General features: G+C 40.9%; 6 protein-coding genes across 15 annotated transcripts; 4 read left to right on the forward strand and 2 right to left on the reverse strand.

Annotated features, from left to right (window-relative positions):
- Positions 1-249: 249 nt before the first annotated feature.
- Positions 250-2,453, forward strand: LOC127265314 (UDP-glucuronate:xylan alpha-glucuronosyltransferase 2-like). 2 transcript variants are annotated; one of them, XM_051295063.1, is made up of 3 exons: positions 250-711; positions 797-1,388; positions 1,492-2,453. In XM_051295063.1, the coding sequence occupies exons 1-3, from the start codon at positions 511-513 to the stop codon at positions 2,430-2,432; spliced, it is 1,734 nt and encodes a 577-aa protein (XP_051151020.1). In that variant the 5' UTR covers positions 250-510; the 3' UTR covers positions 2,433-2,453. The 2 variants fall into 2 exon arrangements, with proteins under 2 accessions (XP_051151020.1, XP_051151021.1); XM_051295064.1 differs by having other exon boundaries at positions 632-716.
- Positions 2,454-4,819: 2,366 nt separating this feature from the next.
- LOC127265309 (protein WEAK CHLOROPLAST MOVEMENT UNDER BLUE LIGHT 1-like) lies at positions 4,820-7,772 on the forward strand. Its single transcript, XM_051295053.1, has 3 exons — positions 4,820-4,974; positions 5,064-5,637; positions 5,725-7,772. The coding sequence occupies exons 1-3, from the start codon at positions 4,820-4,822 to the stop codon at positions 7,534-7,536; spliced, it is 2,541 nt and encodes an 846-aa protein (XP_051151010.1). The 3' UTR covers positions 7,537-7,772.
- On the reverse strand, positions 7,319-9,292 carry LOC127265310 (cold-regulated protein 27-like). 3 transcript variants are annotated; one of them, XR_007841937.1, is made up of 6 exons: positions 9,128-9,292; positions 8,534-8,716; positions 8,245-8,452; positions 8,051-8,163; positions 7,853-7,979; positions 7,319-7,450 (listed from the first exon to the last, which is right to left on the reverse strand). XR_007841937.1 is itself a non-coding variant. In XM_051295054.1 (5 exons), the coding sequence occupies exons 1-5, from the start codon at positions 9,200-9,202 to the stop codon at positions 7,914-7,916; spliced, it is 645 nt and encodes a 214-aa protein (XP_051151011.1). In that variant the 5' UTR covers positions 9,203-9,292; the 3' UTR covers positions 7,829-7,913. The 3 variants fall into 3 exon arrangements, 1 of the variants encoding a protein (XP_051151011.1); XR_007841936.1 differs by having other exon boundaries at positions 7,357-7,494; XM_051295054.1 differs by lacking the exon at positions 7,319-7,450 and having other exon boundaries at positions 7,829-7,979.
- Positions 9,293-9,677: 385 nt separating this feature from the next.
- Positions 9,678-11,514, forward strand: LOC127265351 (protein DCL, chloroplastic-like). 3 transcript variants are annotated; one of them, XM_051295112.1, is made up of 3 exons: positions 9,678-10,378; positions 10,575-10,689; positions 11,182-11,329. In XM_051295112.1, the coding sequence occupies exons 1-3, from the start codon at positions 10,032-10,034 to the stop codon at positions 11,203-11,205; spliced, it is 486 nt and encodes a 161-aa protein (XP_051151069.1). In that variant the 5' UTR covers positions 9,678-10,031; the 3' UTR covers positions 11,206-11,329. The 3 variants fall into 3 exon arrangements, with proteins under 3 accessions (XP_051151069.1, XP_051151070.1, XP_051151068.1); XM_051295113.1 differs by having other exon boundaries at positions 9,682-10,378; positions 11,206-11,354; XM_051295111.1 differs by having other exon boundaries at positions 9,684-10,378; positions 11,210-11,514.
- A 1,405-nt stretch (positions 11,515-12,919) lies between these two features.
- On the forward strand, positions 12,920-15,500 carry LOC127265350 (bZIP transcription factor 23-like). 3 transcript variants are annotated; one of them, XM_051295108.1, is made up of 5 exons: positions 12,920-13,035; positions 13,583-14,757; positions 14,831-14,902; positions 14,988-15,017; positions 15,126-15,500. In XM_051295108.1, exons 2-5 carry the CDS (start codon positions 13,639-13,641, stop codon positions 15,198-15,200), a joined length of 1,296 nt encoding a protein of 431 aa, XP_051151065.1. In that variant the 5' UTR covers positions 12,920-13,035; positions 13,583-13,638; the 3' UTR covers positions 15,201-15,500. The 3 variants fall into 3 exon arrangements, with proteins under 3 accessions (XP_051151065.1, XP_051151067.1, XP_051151066.1); XM_051295110.1 differs by having other exon boundaries at positions 12,928-13,035; positions 13,629-14,757; XM_051295109.1 differs by having other exon boundaries at positions 12,953-13,035; positions 13,377-14,757.
- A 1,493-nt stretch (positions 15,501-16,993) lies between these two features.
- LOC127265349 (THO complex subunit 5B-like) lies at positions 16,994-21,353 on the reverse strand. Of its 3 annotated transcripts, none has more exons than XM_051295106.1 (8): positions 21,068-21,353; positions 20,337-20,627; positions 19,477-19,813; positions 18,965-19,290; positions 18,618-18,877; positions 17,810-18,386; positions 17,594-17,728; positions 16,994-17,518 (listed from the first exon to the last, which is right to left on the reverse strand). In XM_051295106.1, the coding sequence occupies exons 1-8, from the start codon at positions 21,260-21,262 to the stop codon at positions 17,258-17,260; spliced, it is 2,382 nt and encodes a 793-aa protein (XP_051151063.1). In that variant the 5' UTR covers positions 21,263-21,353; the 3' UTR covers positions 16,994-17,257. The 3 variants fall into 3 exon arrangements, with proteins under 3 accessions (XP_051151063.1, XP_051151062.1, XP_051151064.1); XM_051295105.1 differs by having other exon boundaries at positions 18,965-19,302; XM_051295107.1 differs by having other exon boundaries at positions 18,965-19,302; positions 21,059-21,178.
- Between the last annotated feature and the right edge of the window lie 1,101 nt (positions 21,354-22,454).

A 22,454-nucleotide genomic window follows, 5' to 3' on the forward strand; every position in this document is an offset into this window, starting at 1 on the left:
AAAAAAAATAAAAAATAAAAAAAAATATATATATATGATTAATCCCAAATGGAAAGGCATTGGCTACACGATTGAGTTAATTAATACCCATTGTTTAGTATAATTAAGCAATTCAGACGAAGTAAAAATGAAGTCTTGCAGAGATGACAAAAGGGCATTCTTGGAATTTCGGGATGAGATGAGATGAGATGAGAGTGATTAACATCTCGAAGTGGAAGGCAAGGAAACCTCAAATGGCAGTTGCCTCAAGAGTCACTGGCTTTTGCATACTTGTCTTCAAGAATTTCTCTTTTACTAAAATTAAAACCTTCCAACCAGAAGCTTCCCAAATATGTATCAATCGAATACATGTCTGCTTTTTACCTCATCATTTGTACGTCTTCAATTTTGACAAAACTAGATAGAGGGTGCGTCTGTGTCACCTCACCCTGTAGCTGTACTATAATATATATGTATATATATATGTATGTATAGAGATAATTGGATTAGGGCATGCACTAGTGTGGCAGAATGATTATGGTTTTGAGGAAGATGATGATGAAGACAGCCTCGTCGAGATCTGGTTTGATCATGAGGATCAACCTCGTCTTCTTGGCATTTTTCTTGGTGCTTTACTCCATCGTTCTTCTTTGCCCTTCTGCTTCTGATTATCACCATTCTTCGATTGTTCGATGCTCATTGAGCGAATGCCATCATCGCCATCATCATAAGGTTAGGTGAGCTAACTAGCCATTTATTGTGTAAGAATTTTTTGAATTATTGTTTGTCTTATGGATATATATATATAATCGACCAGGTTTTGGAGAATGGGGTGAAGATGGAAGTGGTTTTGTCAGCGGGAGAATTGGGGAAGCCGAGGTTTTTGAAGGGGGTCGGGACGGGGATGAAGATCGGAGTGGTGAATATGGAGGAGGAGGACATGTCGGAATGGGAGGCGATCGGAGAAGTGATTCCGGTGCCGTTTCAGAAAGTGTCGCCGGCGATGGAATGGAAGGACCTGTTTCCGGAATGGATTGACGAGGAGGAAGAAACCGATGGCCCGTCTTGCCCGGAAATTCCGATGCCGGATTTCGACAGGTTTGGAAGCCTGGACATGGTCGTCGCCGGACTGCCCTGCCGGTCGCCGGAGGAGGGCTGGAACCGGGACGTGTTGAGGCTCCAGGTGCATCTCGTGGCGGCCAATCTGGCGGCGCGGAGAGGGAAGAAAGGGACGACGACGGTGGTTCTGCGGAGCAAGTGTACGCCGATGGTGGAGATTTTCCGGTGCGATGAGGTCGCCGGAAGAGAAGGGGACTGGTGGCTTTTCCGGCCGGATTTGGACAGGTTGATGCACAAGGTTTCACTCCCTGTCGGCTCCTGCAATTTGGCTATGCCTCTGTGGGGTAAAGGTACAACATTCAATCCGGACAGTACTACTGCCGTACGTACGTAATTCAGTTTCCGCCATTGAAAGGGAAGTTCAAAATTGTAATCATCATCTTATTATCACAGGGATCAACGAAGCTGTAAACGACGTCGTTTCAAAGAGGAAAACCAGCGAAACGACGTCGCAGCGACAAGCCTACGCCACGGTCCTCCACTCAACAGAAGCCTACGTGTGCGGCGCAATAGTCCTGGCCCAGAGCCTGCGCCAGACCGGGACCCGCCGGGACCTCGTCCTCCTGCTGGACGCCGCCATATCCGAACCCAAACGGGTCGCCCTTTCCCGGGCCGGGTGGAAGATCCGCTTAATAAAACGGATCCGGAACCCTAAGGCGGAGAAGAAATCCTACAATGAGTACAATTACAGTAAGTTCCGGCTATGGCAGCTCACCGATTACGACAAGGTCGTCTTCATCGACTCCGACATCGTCGTCCTCCGCAGCCTCGACGGTCTGTTCGATTTCCCGCAGATGTCGGCGACCGGCAACGACGGCTGGATCTTCAATTCCGGCGTGATGGTGATCGAGCCGTCAAACTGCACGTTCCGGACGCTGATGAACCGGAGAGAGGAGATCGTTTCGTACAACGGCGGCGACCAGGGTTTCCTCAACGAGGTCTTCGTCTGGTGGCACCGCCTGCCGCGGCGCGTGAACTTCCTCAAGAATTTCTGGTCGAACACCACGGCGGAGGCCGCCGTGAAGAACCAGCTATTCGGGTCGGATCCTCCGAATCTGTATTCGATCCATTATCTCGGGTGGAAGCCGTGGCTGTGTTACAGGGACTACGACTGCAATTGGGATGTTCCCGACCGGCGCGTGTACGCCAGCGACGTCGCCCACGCGCGGTGGTGGCGCGTGCACGACGCCATGGAGGAGAGTCTGAAGGCCTTCTGTGGGCTGCCGGACTGGCGGAAGAAGGGGCTTCTGCGTGACCGGAAAGTGGCCGGAAAGTTGGGGCTGAAGGATCGCCATTGGAGGATTAATGTAACGGATCCAAGAAGATTTATTTAATCATTTTTTTTTTTTTTCTTTATAATTAAGTGTTCATGGAGGATATATCAAATTGTCAATGAACTTTTCTTGTCATCAATTTATATTTTTTAATTAAAAAAATTGAATACAAAATAAACAATATATATTTAGAAGAGGCAGTTGGTATGCTGATTTGAATTGTCAGTAGGGTAAATATATAACATAAACACAATATTGTATCATATCATATAAAAAAAAAATATATGTGCAATTTATATACTGTAGCGTGTTGTATATATTTGTTATGGCAAGATAAAATATATAATATATTGTATAAAATTATATATCATATGTAGTACTATTAGGAAGATTTTGGCAAATTAACATGAAAACTTAACTGACATTTAAATAAATGCCTTTATTTAAATTTAAAATAATAAAAACTAACAAACACACCCCCTAATTTCTTCAATTTGGACACAATCATGACTTTATCAACTAATCTGATCGAACCTTTCCATATATATAATTTGACCTTTTAAAAAAAAAAATCATCATTATAATTCTTCAAAAAATAAAATCAAATGTGAGGGAAGATGCAGACAAGGATGTGGTTGTGCATTTTTTTTTATTTGAGACAAATTAAATAGCAACAAAGAGAGGTAAGGATAACAAATTAAAAGGATAAGTTAAGTACGATGATGAAAAGGAAAAGTTAACCACTTGGATTAGTTGAGAAAACCATTTAATTTGGTGCACCTAACCACAGTACAAAAATCAGCTCCATCATATTCCTTTGTGGATTTATTTATATTTACATTGGATATAAATCGATCCTACTTAATTTATTGCACATATTTCTGTGACAACATTATTATAATTGTTTTATGAACCTGAAATGTTTTTATAAGTATGATGTAATATAAATTTATATGTTATATAATATGCTTTTAAATAAAATAATGTTGTATACAATATATAGTAAATAAAAATATCGATATATTGTGCAATTTTTTATGAAAAATGATTATTGTTAGCATATATTTCTTTTTGTCGATTGCATTTCTGTATCTTCGCAAAAAATATACTATATATATATTGATGATATGGGAAAATATAATCATTACTCCTTAATCATATGTAACAGATAAAAATTTAAAAATGTCGGAAGTTCAAACTTATAATTTCACGATTACAAATTCATTTTCATATTATTAGACAAATTCCTTAGGAACAATATATTTTTATTTATAATAAAAAGAATTCTTTTGCACTTATTAACTTATACATTTATTTATAAACATGTTATTGTTAGTTTTAGGATGAAAAATCGAAATGAAAACAAAATGTTAGAAACTAAATAGAATTTTATTGAAAAACAACGCAAATGTAACACAATCGAAACACAAAGAATACACTAATGTGTTTCAAATTTAAAATCGGTTCACTTTATCGAACAAAAAAACCGTCAAGAAGGAAGAGCTGTTCCACCCCGACGGACACCGTTGAATCTATCTCTTACCCCCCCCCCCCCAAAAAAAAAAAAAAACCCAAACCCCCGAAAGTAAACAACACGATTTGAATGAATCGGATTGTATAAACCTCAACAACCATTCCCCAATGTCTCACAAAACAAAAGTCTAACTAAATCGCATGCATATCACCGAAAAACACCCGTCGGAGATACAAGAACTCTCCTTCACGGGCTCTTTGTCATGAGTCCAAAAGAAGAAGAAGAAGAATGATCGCGACAGAGAATACAATTTTCTAAAGAAAAAATATATTAACGGCTACGTGAGGCATCAATATATATTAATGCAATGAATGACTAGTATCAGAATCTTAGAAAGAACGGCTAGGATTCAATATGTGGAAACTGGGTTGCGGGTTAGAACTTCGAAATATCACCGGACGAATCGGATCGAATTTTGAACAATTTCAATCTTGGCCAAAATATTTTTTTTTAAAAAAAAAAAAAAAAAGTTATATTTACAGTTGCATAATTTACACATCTAACTCACTTATCCATTACTATTTTAATATAATATTATATTCATTAAAATATATGTTTTGGTTTAGAAGAGTAAACTTTTGTTGTACCAATTGTACTACCATTATATCTAAGTTATGATATTGTAGCCTAAGCCCAAGTGAAAGCCCAAACATCTTTTTGAGATTCAGATGTATTTTTGTTTTATTTTTAATTTTTTTAGTCGATAATAATCGTTTGATGTATTGTGTTATACAAAGAATATCAATGTATTTTTCTAGTATTCTTGTTGGAGATGAGTGTGGTAATTTATTTATTTAAATATTATTATTATTATTATTATTATTATTATTATTATTTGTATAGTGAGGTTCAGCCTCAGCCTCAGCCTCAGCCTCAGACATCCTGAAAGAAAGAAGAGACAAAAAGTGCACGAATGGATCTCCTTCATCCATTCCCAACTGTCGTCTCTTATCACCAAATTCTCCTCTCCTCCTTCCTTCCTTCACACACATTCCATTTCGATCGATCCATCATTATCAACTCTTTCTTCCATGGCTACCTCATCCATCGTCCATTCTATCTTCAACGGTCTGCATTAATCAATTACTTTCCATTTATCCCTCATGCATTTTCTCAAATCCATTCATAATTAATTAATCAATTCATGTGATTTTCAGGCAGTTATTATTATACGTTGATGATTCTCAAAACTACTGTCTCTCTGATCGATCATTAATGGAGGATCATGCTGCTAAAATCCCTAGAGACGACGGCGGTTCTGAAACCTCGCCGTCTTCCCCGCCACCGCCGATCGAGGATCGATCGTCCATGAATAATGAGGAGCTCCACGTTTCCCGAATCGAGCCCAAATCCGAACCCGTCTCGTCCTACTCCGTCGTCGACGGCGAAATCGACAACAAATTCGCCATCGACGACGACTCTAAAGGAGACGACGTCAAAATCACGGCCAAGCCGTCGCCGCCGGAGGACGACTCCGATGGGCTGACTCCGTCGCTGTACCACCGGAGAAACTCCAGCGTCGATCAGATTGTCGCCAAAGTCCCCACCGCCACCGGAAACCACTTCACCAGAACACAGTCGTCGCAGCCGCAGCGATTCAAAGCTCACGACAATGGCGACCTGAACAAAGCTCAGATCGACACCACCGCCCCTTTCGAATCCGTTAAGGCCGCCGTCTCCAAATTCGGCGGCATCGTCGACTGGAAGGCCCACCGCGTCCAGACCGTCGAGGTAACAACAACAACAACAACAATAAGGTTAATCAATCAATTCACTTAACAATTTCTTACATACAACAATGGCGATCGATCATCTCAGAGACGAAAGTTCATCGAGCAAGAACTGGCCAAAGCTCAGGACGAAATCCCATCATACAAGCAGCAATGCGAGGTTGCAGAGGAGGCCAAGAAACAGGTGATGAAAGAACTGGACAGCACCAGGAGGCTGATCGAAGAACTAAAACTCAATCTCGAAAGAGCTCAGACAGAGGAGCATCAAGCCAAACAGGATTCCGACCTAGCGAAACTTCGCGTCGAGGAGCTCGAGCAGGGGATCGCCGACGACGCGAGCTTCGCCGCCAAGGCGCAGCTCGAAGTCGCCAAGGCAAGGAATGCCGCAGCCGTGACGGAGCTCAAGGCCGTCAAGGACGAGCTCGAACAGCTCCGTAAAGATTACGCGTTGCTCCTGTCGGAAAAAGACGCCGCAATTAGAAAATCCGAGGAAGCCGTGGCTTCAGCTAAGGAAATCGACAAGTCCGTCGAGGATCTAACGATCGAGCTTCTCACCGTAAAACAATCGTTAGAATCCGCTCACGCCGCACATCTCGAGGCGGAGGAGCACCGGATTGCGGCGGTGATGGCGAAGGAGCAGGAGACGTTGAATTGGGAGAAGGAGCTCCGGCAGGCGGAGGAGGACCTGGTGAAGCTGAACCAGAGGATGCAGTCGACGGAGGAGTTGAAGTCGAAGCTCGGTAACGCCACGACGATGCTGCACGACTTGAAATCTGAGCTGTCGACGTACATGGAGTCAAAATCAGACGAAACCACCGTCGAAGGAGGATCGGAGAAGAAGACGCGCGCGGATATTCAGGTCGCCATTGCTGCCGCCAAGAATGAGCTCGCAGAGGTGAGGCAGAGCATCGAGAAGTCGCGCGACGAGGTTAACATCTTGAACGTCGCCGTGAATTCATTAAAATCCGATCTTGACAACGAGAACACGGAGCTCGCCGCCGTCCAACAGCGAGAAGGGATGGCGGCGATCACCATCGGATCGCTCGAAGCCGAGCTCGGCCGGATAAGATCCCAACTCGCCGACATTCAGACAAAGGAGAAAGAAGAACGCGAAAGAATGGGAGATTTACCGGCGAGGCTACAGGAGGCGGCGAACGAGGCTGATCAAGCCAAGGAGCTCGTCGAGAAGGCGCGTGACGAGCTCCAAAAGGCCAAAGAAGAAGCCGAGCAAGCGAAGGCGGAGGCGAGCACACGGGAGAGCAGATTACGCGCCGTTCAGAAGGAGATCGAAGCAGCCAAGGCGTCAGAGAAGCTCGCGTTAGCCGCCATGACTGCACTGCAAGAAAAGGAAACCTCCCAAAAGAACAACGAGGAAGATTCGACGGATGGAATCACGCTGTCGTTGGAAGAATACTACGAGCTGAGCAAGCGCGCGCACGAAGCTGAGGAGCAGGCAAACATGCGCGTGGCTACTGCTCTCGCCCAAGTCGAGGCGGCAAAGGAGTCCGAGTCGAAGAGCTTAAACAGGCTCGACGAAGTCACCCGCGAGGTCTCTAACCGGAAGGAGGCATTAGAAGTCGCAGTGCAGAAAGCCGAGCAAGCCATGGAAGCGAAGCAGGCGGTCGAGCAGGAGCTGCGGAAGTGGAAGGCCGAGCACGAGCAGAAAGGGAAGGGCGGCGAATCCGACGCAGCCGAGAGCACGAGCGGGTCTGAGAAGTCGGCTGAATTGAAGAACAGCGACGGTTCACTTTCGCATCAGAGATCGAGCAGCGACGCAGGGACGGAGTCGCCTCCGGGAGCGACGGCCGCGGCGCCTAAGAAAAAGAAGAGGTCAATCTTTCCTCGGTTCTTCATGTTCCTGGCAAGAAGGAAAGGCTCACATTCATCTAAGACGGCTTAAAATCATGTAGTGTTGTTTTTTCTCACACATTTCGTTTCTATTCTGCTTCCTCCTACAGGTTTCTCTCATGGAAAAGCTCTGGCTTTTACACGGCTGTTGCTTTATGTACTGTAATTTTGCTTAGAAGATGGACTAAATAATTTTCTGGGGTTCAAAGAATTGTAATGTAAAATCTAATCAAGTTTGTAACCATTCTATTGTATTTGTACAGCTTCTGGTTTTCCAATCATCTGTAAATTCTTCCTTAAGAAAGAAACCTCCATAAAATCATAATTTGCAGGGCACATAATGATGAAGAAGAAGAAGCAACTCTTACATTGAAGCTGAGGTTAGGGTTACAGTTAGAATCCGGGAAAAGCAAAAAGAAGGTAGTAGCCTTAATCTTCATTTCCGTGGACTCCGGTTACGCTGTCTTGTGCGATGATAGATTCAGAAGGGACAACCTAAGAAACAAATTATGATCCTGTAAGATCGATAACTGAAGTAATGAATATGCATGGGATGTAATAAACACCTGATCTGTATTGGAAACGGTATCAGTGGAAGTTCTTGTCCTCTTGATTCCTTGCATCATCTCCGACTTCTCTTCATCAAGATCGTTGTCGCGAAAGTTCTGATCAGTCACCTCTGATTAAAATGGACACAAATAACATTAGTAGTAACATAACATTTATAGATTTCATTCACTATGGGCATTGCATTTGCTACCTGTGTCGCCATCGTCCGAGTGTTGAGAATTTTGCTTCTCCGAAGCAGCTTTTGACGAAATTCTTCTATTTCCTTTTCCCTCGGAGCATTTGTAATGACGGATCCAGGGATTCGCTGTAAGAACCCCGGATCCCTTCACTTGGTTAACTTCTGGCTCTTCTCTCATGAAGTCGAGTTTAGACCAACAGCCATATCGAAAAACCTTATACTACATAGGCAAAATGAGGATTAGCAAAAATGCATCTATAGGCCAACAATACAAACAGTGTTCTTTGTTTGCAGATCGAACCTGGCCGGAAGGGGCAGAGGTGCCAGTGGGCTTGTGCCGGGACGGTTTAGAACCTAGTGGGAAGTTTTTATGCGATTGCTGCGCTAGCAATTTGTACAAATGGTTAACGAATGCAGCTTCCATGGATTTCAGATACAAACTATGCTTCTCATCTGTCCACTCCGCCGGCTTCTTCTCCGCCTCCTGATAGCACCAAATCGACATTTCTCAAATCAGAACAGAAGCTATGAAGTGGATCAACAGACAGACAGTAGGCACACTTTCAAAGCGACATAAATTTAGCTAATGCATATTTGTATTACAGACAAACGTACAGAAAGAAGAACGTGAAGGCTTACAGAAACACAGCATTAAGATATACAAGATACGAGATGACATTCTGTTACGGATCGAATTGAGTACTAAAAACTCATATTTTCTAGGTCAAAAACCAGAGCAAGCCGCCAATTTCTTCAATATATTCTCCCAACCATGAATCGCATCCTAATTCCAACATCAAATTCGACTAAAAATACCAAAAACCTAATTACTCTAAACCTGCAATTTCAATCAAAAAAAAAAAAGTCGAAAGAGCTCAAGAGAAATCAAATCTACCGCCCAAGTCGAAGATTCCTCCTGTTCATAACAGTTTCTTGTCTCTCCCGCATTTGAATCCCCCGAATTTTCCATGGATTTGAGCGGACGTGAAAACCTAAGCCTCGAAATTCAATTGCTATTTGACGAATGTTGGGGCCTTGGGGGTGGGTTGAGAGAATGAGGTTGTTGATGGTAGAGAAAAAGAGCAAAAGGGTTTGCCAGATGTCGCCGCCTTTACACGTGTCGACAGCTCAGCTTGTGGGTAAGGTAAGCCACCAAGTCAACTGGCCAGATATTTTTGCTCCCATGAAATATCAAGAGACCTCCACAGTGAATTCACAAAATATCTTCTGCCCTGGACGATCCAACTAGGTCCGCAAAAAAATCGAACACAACCTCGGATAGTTGAACTAAACTGAATTGAATCGAATCGAATTTTCGATTAATCGAGTAAATTTGGTTCGAATACAAATATCATATATTTTATATTTGTTCAATTAGGTTCGATTTCAATTTTATATAGTTCACAATTTTAGATATTTGTTGGATTTGGTTCGGATATCTAATACGTAAGTATTTGCAAATATCCTAAAGGTCTCCAAACCTATATCCAACTACCCGACCAGATGCAGCTTCGAATCTAAGAATATTCGTTATTCGAAACGGGAATTGTCCGTGCTTGGACATAATTTCATAGGAATCGAATCAAATCCAATTCGGAATCGACAGATCAGAACAGAACAGCACTGTCGTTCATGTGCGGTCGGTGAGGGAAGGACTTTCAGGCACCGGCGCAATTGGGTTTCCGGGTCGGGCTGGATCCGAACCCGTATCCGTTGATCCGTTATCTTCTTTCTGTTCGTCAATGTCAGTCGCAGCGAAGAGGGGAAACACAGAATTAGACCTAATTTTGTGAAATCGAATGGCGTCAGTATGTGCTTCTAATTTGCCAGATGTTGGGCGGCGCCTCCGCAAGGACCCTACCCAGAATAACCTAATTTTGTGCCCCTTTTCTTTAACCGTTCCATGGTCCAAAGCCCGATTGCGTGCTGTGAAGACAAGGTCGTCGTCGGACAGCAGCGGCTCGATTCAGAGCAGTCCGGAGAATTTGTCGAGGCGGCCGGAGGCGCCGTCTCCGGCGGCGGACGATGGTGAGAGATCGGAGCAGGATTGTAATTCTGGAGATACGTGGATCGATTGGGAGGATCAGATTATGGAGGAGACTGTCCCCGTTGTGGGTTTCGTTAAAATGGTTCTTCACTCTGGAAAGTAAGCTCCTCAATTCCATCTTCCATTACCGATATGCTGATTGAAGTTTGAGTTAAACCCTAAATATCTCCAGTTCACTATCAATTTCTGCGATTGTTTCTGCAAATTTAGGTCTGCAACAGAATTTGAAGTTTAAGCTTAAGCCAAGCTCATGCCCCTCTTTAACCAATCCTCTGTTAATGACATTGTTTTGCAGATACCAAAGTGGCGATAAATTGAGTCCCGAGCATGAGAAGATTATCCTGGAGAGGTTGCTTCCATATCATCCCGAATGTGAGAAGAAGATAGGATGTGGAGTTGATTACATCACGGTATGATCTTCTCATCCTCCCACCTTCGATGGCCTGTATACATCTTTTGATGGAGGAATGTTGAGTCATTGCTTTATCTTTCCCAAATGTTTTGGTACAATATATCGATCAGAAGTTTTCCAATCGATAAATACAGCTTTTTATTAACAAAACCAGGATGTTTTCCGGGGTTTGGAAAGATCAACTTAGGTAAATAATGGCTGCAGTTTGTTCTAGTTTCATCGTGACTCATTTTCCTTTGGCTTGTTCATCGACATAGGATGAATACTTTTTTGTCGTAAAGATCTATATCGCGTTCTCTTGCAAGATAATCTAAATTTAGAGTCGCAAATTTCCCCTAAAGTTTTTAAGGGTTCGGAGGAAATTAGCAAGAAGGCGCACACATTAAATTCTTTTGGATTAATGTAGCTTTATATTATGTATTGTACTATTTTACATTCTCTATTTTCCTCTAATCAACGGCAATATTTTAGTCGATCCATTGGCTTATAGGTACATGTTTTTCATGCATGCTAGACAGATTGGATACCATCCTGAATTCGAGAGGTCGAGATGCTTATTCATAGCTCGTAAAGACGGGGAATTGGTCGATTTTTCGTATAGGAAATGCATCAAAGGTTTGATAAGAAAGAAGTACCCCCTGTTTGCAGACACCTTCATTCTCAGACATTTTAGAAGATACAAACGCAATGATCCTAGGTAAATATTTTTGCCAATGGTGCTTTACATCCTGCATTTGTATATTCTACTTTGTGTGATCTGATTTTATATATATATATATGTTGGTGATTGAATTTGTATCTATTGAGATCTTTACTGATTAAATGCATCATTGTTGCCTAGATGGTGATTAGAGTGCACGGGGCTGATTTGACTAGTTAACAAATTAAAATAAAGCAATTAGTAATTCATTACAAATATAGGAGTATAAAATATATTATCAAGTAATTCTCGTGGACATTTTACCAAAGGGAATAACACATTAAATAAAAATAATTAGCATTTTATGACAAGATAGATAACACTGATAAAAACAATACAAAATTTGAATTTTAAAGAGTTTCATGTAAAATTTATGCCTATATTACTATTTTGCCCTTTTTATTATAAACTTTTGAGAGAAATTTGTTTTGAGTTTGGATTGATTTTGAATTTTTGGTTAAGTTTGATTGTCTGTGTTTCTTTAGAGTTAGAGGTTTGGTTTAGGTATGAGAAGTTTGGATGCCTATTGATTTGAGAGTTATTAATTATATTAAATTAAATAAATTTAGGGTGTATTTGTTTGGGATTTGGATTTTGAATTGGAATTTGAATAGGAAAAATATTGAATTTGAACAGCGGTACAACGTGTAACTGTTTTATATAAAATTGATTTTTAATATAATAAAGAAAAATGAAAAATAAGTGTTTAATTTGATATTTTAAAAAAAAAAAATTAAAATGAATAATGAATTTAAAATTCAATCTCAAAAAAATATACCATTAATTTATTATTAATAATATTATTATTTTTAATTATAAATATATTAAAAAAATAAGACAAAAACCACCGATTTAACCCAAAAAATTTCTCCTACAGCCGCCGCCGCACCTCCCCTTTTTCATTTTCTTCTTCTTCCTCCTCTTCTTCTCCCGTGTACTACTGGACCTTCAGCCGTCATTACAGTTTGGGCGTCCGCCCTTCCGCCATCGTCGAGCATGTTGCGGGAATCATTCCGTCGCCGTCGCACGAAACCTATTCAAAAGGCTTGTGGGTATGCTTTGTCTCGTGAACGGATTTGTATTGGGGTTGGCTGTGTGTCATAAATTCAATTTTTATTTTAAACAAAAAAAAAATCGCTAATTGAAGGGTGTGTTCAGGCCTACAGGATAGGGCGCAGAGATTGTCGGATTAGTAGGCATGGTTTCGCGCCTCTCACACCCACTACAGTCTTTGTATAGTAAGTTCGGCCGAACTTAGACAAAAGAAACACACAACGTCCAAATTTCATACACCAAGTTTGATTACGGCGCACGCGCCACACGCGCTTCCGCGTCATCAAGAAAGGACAAGATCATTCTCGAATCTCAACAGCCATCTGACCGTTGATTATTTTTATATGTGTACGGTTAGGATGAAGCCACTTTGCGTGGCAGTATTGGCCGAATGTCACACCACCCACCCTCCTAATTCGTAATTATTGATCCATGCCTCACCCAACTGGACCCACCTCCATTATGTTCTTACAATATATATATAGTTGAGGCCGCGTTGTTCCACGTTCCGCTCGAACCGTCCATAGCCAAACACATGGCGAGATCACAGTAGAAGGCACAGCCGAAACACCCAAAGGCGAAAGAGATCAGGTGATATTACCTATTTTGTTGATTTCTCGGTTTCAACTTTAGTGATCGGCTAATGTAATAGTTCCCTGCAAACATCGAATTTTAGGAGGAGTGAGTAATGATGATACTGGAACCTTATTATTTCGTTAGTTGTTTGAGATGATTGGCGATTCCTTCACCTCCCGGGGTGTGATGAGATTCAGAGTGTAGTACTTTGGAGTCGCTTTCTGATTTCTGGTTCTAGGTTTTACTTTTCTTCAATTTAGTTAGAATTTCAGTTGGATTATTGGGGAACTGTTTGTTTGTGGCGTTCACATGGTTTCTGTGGGTAAACTGACAGTTGTAGTATTCCTTTTGTGTAGTTTTTGTGCTGATACATTTCCGTGAATGTGCTAAAAAGCGATTGAATCTCGATAGACAGCTGAACTGGGAGCTTGATGTTGTTTTAGGGCTTATGGTTTAGAGAATTAGATGCAGTTTTAATGCTATATTTCATTTGGGGAAAGTGACCCTGAGAAAGTTTGATGCTCTATTGATTCGATTTATGTGGTGATTGTGTTATGTATAGAGCCAAAGTGCGTTGGGATTTGCTAAGCTTGTGGTTGTTTATCTAGTTGGGAGAATATGGGGAGTAATTTAAATTTCAAGAACTTCGGAGCTGACCTGCCGGCGGAGATGGGCGGCAACGGAAGGCCGCCGGGTAATTTCCCATTGGCACGGCAGTCCTCGATCTATTCACTGACTTTTGATGAGTTCCAAAGCACTGTAGGAGGGGGGATTGGGAAGGATTTGGGGTCAATGAACATGGATGAGTTGCTAAAAAACATATGGAGTGCCGAGGAAAATCAAAATGTTGGGTCGACTAGCTGTAGCCACGAGGGGATGGGGAATTTGCAGAGGCAGGGCTCGCTAACTCTTCCTCGGACGCTAAGTCAGAAGACAGTTGACGAAGTTTGGAACGATATGTCGAAGGAATTTGATGCAGGAAAGGATATGAGTAGCACCATTGCCGGGATGAGCATGCCTCAGAAGCAGAAGACGCTGGGGGAGATCACCCTCGAGGAGTTTCTTGCAAGAGCTGGTGTGGTTAGAGAAGATACTCAAATGCCTGCTAAGCTGAACAACGATTGTTTTAACAGTGATTTTTCGTGTGATGCGAATGGTACGTGGTTGGGATTCACCGGATATCAGCAGCACCCGGCCGGAGCATCTGCAGGGTTAATGATGGGTGGGACGATTGCCGAAAGAAGTGATCAGAGAGCTAAACAGTCTGCTACTTTACCATTAAACGTAAATGGGGCAAGATCTTCGAGGCAGCCGCAGTTGGTCCAGCCGGCGCAGCCACAAATCCTTCCTAAACAATCGACATTGGCTTTTGGAGCCCCTCCCATGGAGATTCCGAGCAGTGGCCAGTTGGGGAGTCCGGGGATTCGGTGCAGCACTGTCAGGGTTTCCGATCCTGCAATAAAGAAACCGATGGTACAAAATGCGAGCGCTGCTGTTGGAGGGACGGTTGGTTTAGGTGTTAACGGCGTTCATGCTACAACGGGATCTCCAGCAGCTTCGTCGGATGGGCTTACGAGCAATGGCGATATGTCTTCAGTCTCACCGGTCCCGTTTGCGTTTAATGGTGGTGGTGCACGGGGCAGGAGAAGTGCAGCTTTGGAGAAAGTTGTCGAGAGAAGGCAAAGGAGGATGATCAAGAACAGAGAATCGGCTGCAAGATCTCGCGCGCGTAAGCAGGTAAAACTGTTAAAAACAGAACGCTTTTTATTCCTTTGAATTCATTACTCTTGTTTCATCATCTTCTTCACAGGCATACACGATGGAGCTCGAAGCCGAGGTTGCAAAGCTGAAGGAGGAAAACGAGATGTTGATGAAGAAACAGGTGGATGATCTGTTGTATCTTAATTCTCTTGGTTCTTGTCTTTCTACATTCCTAAATTTAACCTTCTCTGCTGAACTTTCTGCAGGCTGAAATTATGGAAATGCAAAAAAATCAGGTATGTGTAGTGTAGCTCGAAACAAATGTACATATCTTCAACTGCATATGATAAATCTCATGATTAAAAAGAAAAAAAGTGATCTTGTGATGAACTTTGGCTTGGCAGGCTTTGGAGACGATGAACCAGCAAAATGGGAATAAGAGAAGATGCTTGAGGAGAACACAGACAGGGCCATGGTAGTAACCTTTACTGAAATGCAGCTTTAGGACTGACTGTAAATAACGAAGTCTTGTGCTGTAGTAGACCTAATAGTATCTTAAGATCGTAGGTAGAATTCATGGATGTTTAAATTAGGTATTTCTGTTTTGTCCGTTGGCAGGGTTCAGTTCAATCGTCTGTATCAGTGACTGGCTGACTGTTGTATTAATTAATGTTTTTTCTTTGGTCCCTTTTGGGCTAAATGGGTATATGCCCAATATACTGTGGGCCTAGTAATAAATTGGGCCAGGCCTATTACTAAAACGGCCCAATTGCTTTTAATGATATCTTTGAAGTTTAAATGTCTAATGAGGAAAGCCCTAGTTTAGTTGCAGGCTTGCAGCTGAAGTTCATCCGTCAGGGGGAGGGAGGGAGATTCATTTCCGACGGCGACGGAGTGACTTGAGAAGGTAATTTCCTTTTCGTTCTTCAACTCCTCCTGGCCTGGCGTCTGCTGCTTGTGTTTATATGTGATACGATGAGTGCGATAAAGTCGAGATAATTGATTTGCTGCTGCGGTTTATATAGCTTCCCTTAGTTATTATCGCCTTTTCATGAATTTATGGTGTATGAAGAATTACGCCGGTTAGGTCCCCTTGTTGATTTGTTCTATCGTTGCACTGCGGTGTGGTATGAGAGAATTGAAGGTTGCTTTGGTTTTGTTTGTGCGTGTGTTTTTACTCATGGAGCTAGTTTGATGTTAGATGCAGACCTGTTTTCTTTTTATCTATTGTCCATATCATTTGATCCATTGTTGTCACTGAAAAATCAGAGTCCAAGTTTATTCGAATTCACACCACGTTGTAGCGATGTGTTTGTTGGCGTGCCATTGTCGAGGCATTCGTCCTAGTTTTTAAACTTTTTGGTAGTTGGTGATTGGTGGATGTGAAAGAGTTTTAGTGACATTTTTGCTATCCTTAGTGCCTTAATATTGCTGCTTTCTGTGTGGACAGTACTCAACGTTTTTTATTCTTTTATTTAGGGGAGTCACCATATTTGTATACGACAATCATAATGTTGAAGGTATAGTTTACTGGTAAAAGTTAACAAAATGTATAGAAGAGAGCTTCTAGTAACCTCTCAAACATCTCAGTAGCTATGTAATTGGCCTTAAAATAAGCTATGATTATATCACAGAGTATAAAAGCCATGTTAACAGTAAACAATAATACGGTATTCTGCACCGTACGCAGTACACACATATATGTATTCCCACATATATATATATGGATTGTAGAGGATTTTACTGTTATATTGTGAAGTGTCTTCATAACCACATTTGTATACATCATACATAAATATATGCTCTGTCCAGCAAGGAGTCGTCGGAGCTGCTAGAGTTGCATGATGGATACTGATTCTCCAAAAACAAGGGTTAATGTCACCATACAGCTTGGATCGGAGGCATATGCAGCTCAGGCAAACAAGGGCCTTATCTCCGAGCAATTGAGCTCAGTTAAGGAGCAGAGCATGAGCATTCTGAAGGCCTTCATTACACAACATAATATTCCAAACGATGTTCCGGATGAGCCGGAAGAAGAAGTGTCTTCAGAAGACGACGATGAAATTGCTCAGAAACCACCGGTGAAGAAGTCAAAGAAGAAGCAATAGTTTATACGAAGTATGTATGCTTGTTGAGAATTAAATTGTGTGGAAACACAGATATTTAAATGTCATATAGAGCTGCCATGAGCTTTGATGTTCCACTTATGCTTAGACGGGGTCTTTGGATATTGCAGAAATGGTTCGATGAATTAAGCTATTAACAAGTTGAGTCCAGCAAAATTGTTTGTATTCGTATTTTAAGTGTTTGTATTCTATTGTTAATGATTGCAGCTTCGGCTTGACTCATTTACAACTCGAGCCGAATCGAACAAAGTTCACTAACAAAAACCTATCTTATGGAGATAATAGCATCACTAACAAGCAAGCAGAAAACAAGTAAAATCGAGCATGAAAATGGGATACTCAATTCAAAGCCTAGTGCAGCCAAAACAGACAGAATGGAGGGAGGGAGAGAAGCATTCAAGTTATATATTTCAGCAAGGATAGCCAGAAGTACATACTTTGTCTTTCCAAGAAATCATTTTCCTCCTGTCCCGACCTCTAAACGACCGAGTCACAAATCCCCCACATACCGGCTTGCACAAACCAACTTCAATCACCGCGCACCTCTCCTCTGACGAAACTTCTCCGTTGCCCATGAACAGGTCGAACAACATAGCAAGGCACATCACTTGATGGCCTAGCACAAAGTTTTGTTGGTTCTCAGGAATCATCCTTACAAGGTGGACATTCACCTGCAATCAATGTTGTCCTACATTACATCATGCCTAATAACATTTAACATTATACTGAAGCTCATATATCCTTACCTCAGCCTCCATTGCCCGAAGCTCATTGAAGAATTCGACACCAATCGAATCAGAATAGTTCCCACCTTGTAAACAACTCTGTAGAGTCAGCTCAAAACAAGGAGGCCTAAGAGGATATTCCACGCTTATCTTCACCTGATCAATCGAACAAAATCTGTAAACAAATCGATAAAGTAAGGCCACAGCATAAATACATAAGTAAATCTAGGCTTAAACCTTGGCTTCTAATTTCACATTCCTGTTATGATCACTATCCAACTTCCGGATTAGAACAAGGCTGTATTCCTGAACACCGAAGTCGGCCCAAGAATTCTCAACCGGAGCCGGATCACCAAATAGTGCCTCCTCCACTTGGATTGGCTCGTCGAGTTCACTATCAGACTCCAGCAACAGTTCGACATTATCCTCAATCTTTTTAAAGCTTGGCAATTTCCCCTTGGTGATGGGAGATACAATACTCTTTGACATTAAACTCAGACTTCCAGAAGTCTCGAGGTTGGATCCTTTTGAAGGGTTAAGATTAACATCGTTAACAACAGCAGTAGCTGGAGCTAAAGATAGGAGTTCCCCATCTTCTGTTGCAATCTCTTTCTCTTCTTTGGACATGTCGATTTTTCTGTGTGTATTGACACTAGCAGGACCTTGAAATTGATCTCTCTCAGCAGATGGCGTAGATGCAGCAGTCGTTAACAACCAACCGTGCAAGTTACATCGTGGTGCATATGAGGTCCATGGAACATCCTCGAAGGTCAAATTTGGCCATTTAAGCCTCCTAAGACAGTCGAGCAATTCTCTGAAAGATGTTCATGTTGTAAAACATAATTAGGCCATGGTTATTAGCAATTTCCATGCACATTCAAGACATTTTAGAATAAATAAAGTGGGTCGAATGAAATGAAAATAAGACAGGTTTCAATTTTGCACGAAAGTAAAGTTAAGTGAGTTTAAGTTTCATATTACCCACTAACATTGGCCATGTGTTTTGATGACCATTCAGAGCAATCTAAATTAGGGAGTGACTCACCCGAGAGCTAGCTGAGCCTTTTTCCGATTACGAATCCTCTGCAAAACTGTCTGAACCCTGTTTTGCTGCCGATATGAGGATAGATCAGCTAAACCAGATACTCGCTTACTCACTCCATAGTTCAATTCTTCAGGATCTAAAACCAAAGGCGACAACTCTGGTAAAAAATCAATGCCCGCCAAATGTTGGGCCCATCTGTATGGCCGTGAAGTTCTCATTTTATCATATGAAACAGAATTTCCAACAGAGAGCTTGGCCGACTGAAAAATTGCAAAACCTTGGATTAAATCCTTGAATTATCAATGGAAACGAATCAGGTCAATTTAAAACACAATCACAAAACAAACCTGCTGTGGGAGTTCAAGGCCTGTGTCATCAGGAAATAAGTTGCACAAGACACTATTAGGAGGATCTTCTTCAGAATCCTCCACTCCTACACACACAGCATTCACTTTTATTAAAAACTCGAACTTCAAGGTGATGAGTTTGGCTGAATTTGAGTCTGAAGCATCGTCGTGATTTATTTGGAGAATCACTTTAAGTGGATGACTTTGATATAATCCAGACTGGTCAAGATTCTCCTTGCTCGGAACCTTCTTGGGCCGCTTCCTCCTCCTTTGACCATCATCTTCTTCATCAGGGGCATCTTCCTCTAACTTGGAGTTCTCCATGTCTGTTAACATACCTAAAAATTAAGAGATAATATAAAACATAGAAAGATATGGATAAATATACAGAGGCAACCAAATAAGCAACCACTTTTATTTGCCCAATATGGATTCTAACCCTGAACATATCATAGTGTAAGGAAATATTTTGTATCTCATTAAAATTAGGAATCATCAATAAGCTTGGTTACCAGAGTCCTTGTTAGCTAGTTGACGAGCAAACGCCTGGGCATCCTTTATGCTTCCAATGATCTCTAGCTCAATTTTGTCTTCAAACGCCTCCTTTTGTGCAAGTAACTGAGTGTAGATTACATATAGAGGGGGTGGAAGTAGCTCTGCCAATTGGTGTTGTTTAAGCTTCTTTGTGTGAAGAACTCCTAACTGATGCTGCACAGGCAACGATGCTTTCTTGAGTGCTTTGAGGTGTGAAGGAAGACTTGATAAAAATTGCTTCCTGTTAGCAATTGTTTCCTGCAGAGCTTTCTTTTCAAGTTCCAATTTCTCACGAAGCTTGCAAAGTTCTTTGCGCTGCAAGAAGAGGAATATATCAGTGCCTTAACATGGAGCATTCATGGATAAAAAAAATCACTCTTAGTACAGATTGAGAGAGAGTTGATAGATAAATGTATAACAGAAATGGCATTTCAACAATGTAAGGAAATTCACATTCACATCATTTAGTCGTAAGTAAACATAAAAAGTTAGATGAGTTACCCATCCAATGACCAGACGTTACTAGTTATCAATTTTGTATTCTGAATTTAGGACAATAACACCAACAAATGGCATAAGGCAAATGCTTTAAAATCAAAGATGTAACAGCATTATTCTTTACTTTGTATCCAAAGCCAAAAATGTTGTAGACAAGAATGATTTCAAACTTTTGGTAGGAGCAACATCTCATAATGAGAGAACTTACAATAAAATTGATTTGTAAACACGATCAATAGTAAAACTCGTTCAGACAGAAAATCATGAGTAGGGTAATGTCAATAAACTAGCACTGTTAAAGAAAACTCAGCAAATCAGCAGCACTAAATAAATAAATAACCTGGAAAAGCTCATAGTTGAGCCTTTTAAGCATCAAATCATGGGCTTCATCAGCTGAAAATGAGGGGCTTTTAATCTCGTCTGGTGCATCATTTACGAATTCCTCCTCGGGTACAAGTTTGATATCAGGGTACTTTGTCTTGAAGTCTTTACAAGCTTTTATTGCTTTGACATAGTGATTTTTCTCATACATTAAGTTGTGGAGTTGCAATGTTGTCAGGTCCACGGGCGCTTTGGCACGTTCCGTATCAGCTTTAACCCGATCTTCTTCAAGCAAGATGGACCTATTTGCCTGTTTCAAAACCATCCCGAGAATAAGCCTGTCAACCAAGAAATGCAAGCTTACAAAATAACTTACATTCACTGATCTTGCCCAATGAGCTACTTTCAACATTGAGCTAAAGATAGCACAATTCGAAATCGAAACTTTAGCACTTAGTTAAACGTGGATATCAACATCTATCGCCATTTCACATTCGAATAGGTGCCGTTTGAACTCTAATTTTCAATCCAAATCTCCCTTCAATTCCATATGCGAAATCATAACCCTTTCAATAAAATCAATTCTAACCAGAATGAGATACAATTAACCATAAGTTTCAAAATCATAGCAAACCCTAAACTCCAAATTTCGGGACTCAAAGAGCAAAGAAATTAAAAAAGAAAAAGAAAAAGAAAATCAACAGAATAATTGAAATGCATAAGACAAGCGCATCCACAAACCAACTAAACCTGACGTAGAGAGACAAAATTGAAGAGAATTTGAGCGACAAGTTCCCGCAGCTGTGATTTAGGTTCAATTCCTTTCTTAATACCCAACATCTTTGCCACAACTTCCTCCACCGAAGCCTTGCCCTGCCGCAACATGCCGTACAGCGCCGCCATGTCTACGTTCCGCTCCGGCAATATTTCGCCGGGCTCCGCCATCGTCACCCTCCCACACTCGCGTGGATTGAGTTGTGGGTGTAGGGTTTGTGTATTTTTGTATAATATAATACTCCTCCTTCCTACTCGAACGGGACTTGATAGTTTTGTTAAACTTTTTATTTGATTCTGTATATTGATTAAAATAAATTACAATTTTATAGATATATAATATTCCTTTGGTCCATAAATTAATATTTTAATTACTTATAAAATCGTGTAAATATATTTTAAAATAATAAAAATTTTGATAAAAAATGTATTAATACAATGAAATATTTATTTTGTCGTGATATCAAACTAAAAATAATGTCAAAAATAAAAATGACAAAATGAGAGCAGATCTACAGCTTAGTATATTGTAGGCTCACATAGTGTAAATACATATACACATATGTATCTATAGATCTACAAGGTGTAAAAAGATTGAGTTTGAGTTTAATTTGGATTTAAAATTTCGGTGTTTTTTTTAGTGTAATGGAATTTTTTGAGGTTTGAAGAATTTTATTAGATAGTAATTTGATAGGTGATAGATTCTGGTGAGATTTTTTTATTTAATTAAAAATAATTTATATTAAATATAAAAGTAATGGAATATATAAATAGTGAATTTTTTTTCTATTTTATTATTATTTTTTTCATCCGTAACTAAAGAAAACAGAATTTCGAATTTACTTTTAAGTCTTGTCTACAATTACATGATGAAGAACAAGCGTGTGTACAACCATACATGAGTCAATAGTCAGCTTCCAATTGATCCTAAAAAAGTAAACAAAAAAAATGCAGATAAATGTGCACTGCCTTTGTTTGTTGTGTGCTTCACATAACACCAAAACCAACATAATATAATCAATCATGCATGGCCGTGCTCGTCTTTTATAAAGTAATTGTTTTTCTTAGAAATTGAAACAGAAAAAAACAGACCACGGCCGTGCACAACTATCCATATTCTTCTTGGCTCCTATATGAAATCCTTAGCGAGGAATGAAGGTTGCGTTGGATTGGTATATATGATGGTCTTATCACAAATCTATACAAATAAATTTACGAAATCGACCAACCACTTAAATTCCAAATTAAAATATAGTTTAATTTTTCTTACCTCTTTACGCTCAACCATCGAAAAACCCCATCCCCTATCAACGTATGTCCCTAGACTCCTTCGCAGCAATCCTCTGCTTCACTCACCGACGAA

Source organism: Andrographis paniculata, unplaced genomic scaffold, assembly GCF_009805555.1.
Source record: "Andrographis paniculata isolate CXL003 unplaced genomic scaffold, ASM980555v1 Contig72END, whole genome shotgun sequence".
Classification (NCBI taxonomy): Eukaryota; Viridiplantae; Streptophyta; class Magnoliopsida; order Lamiales; family Acanthaceae; genus Andrographis; species Andrographis paniculata.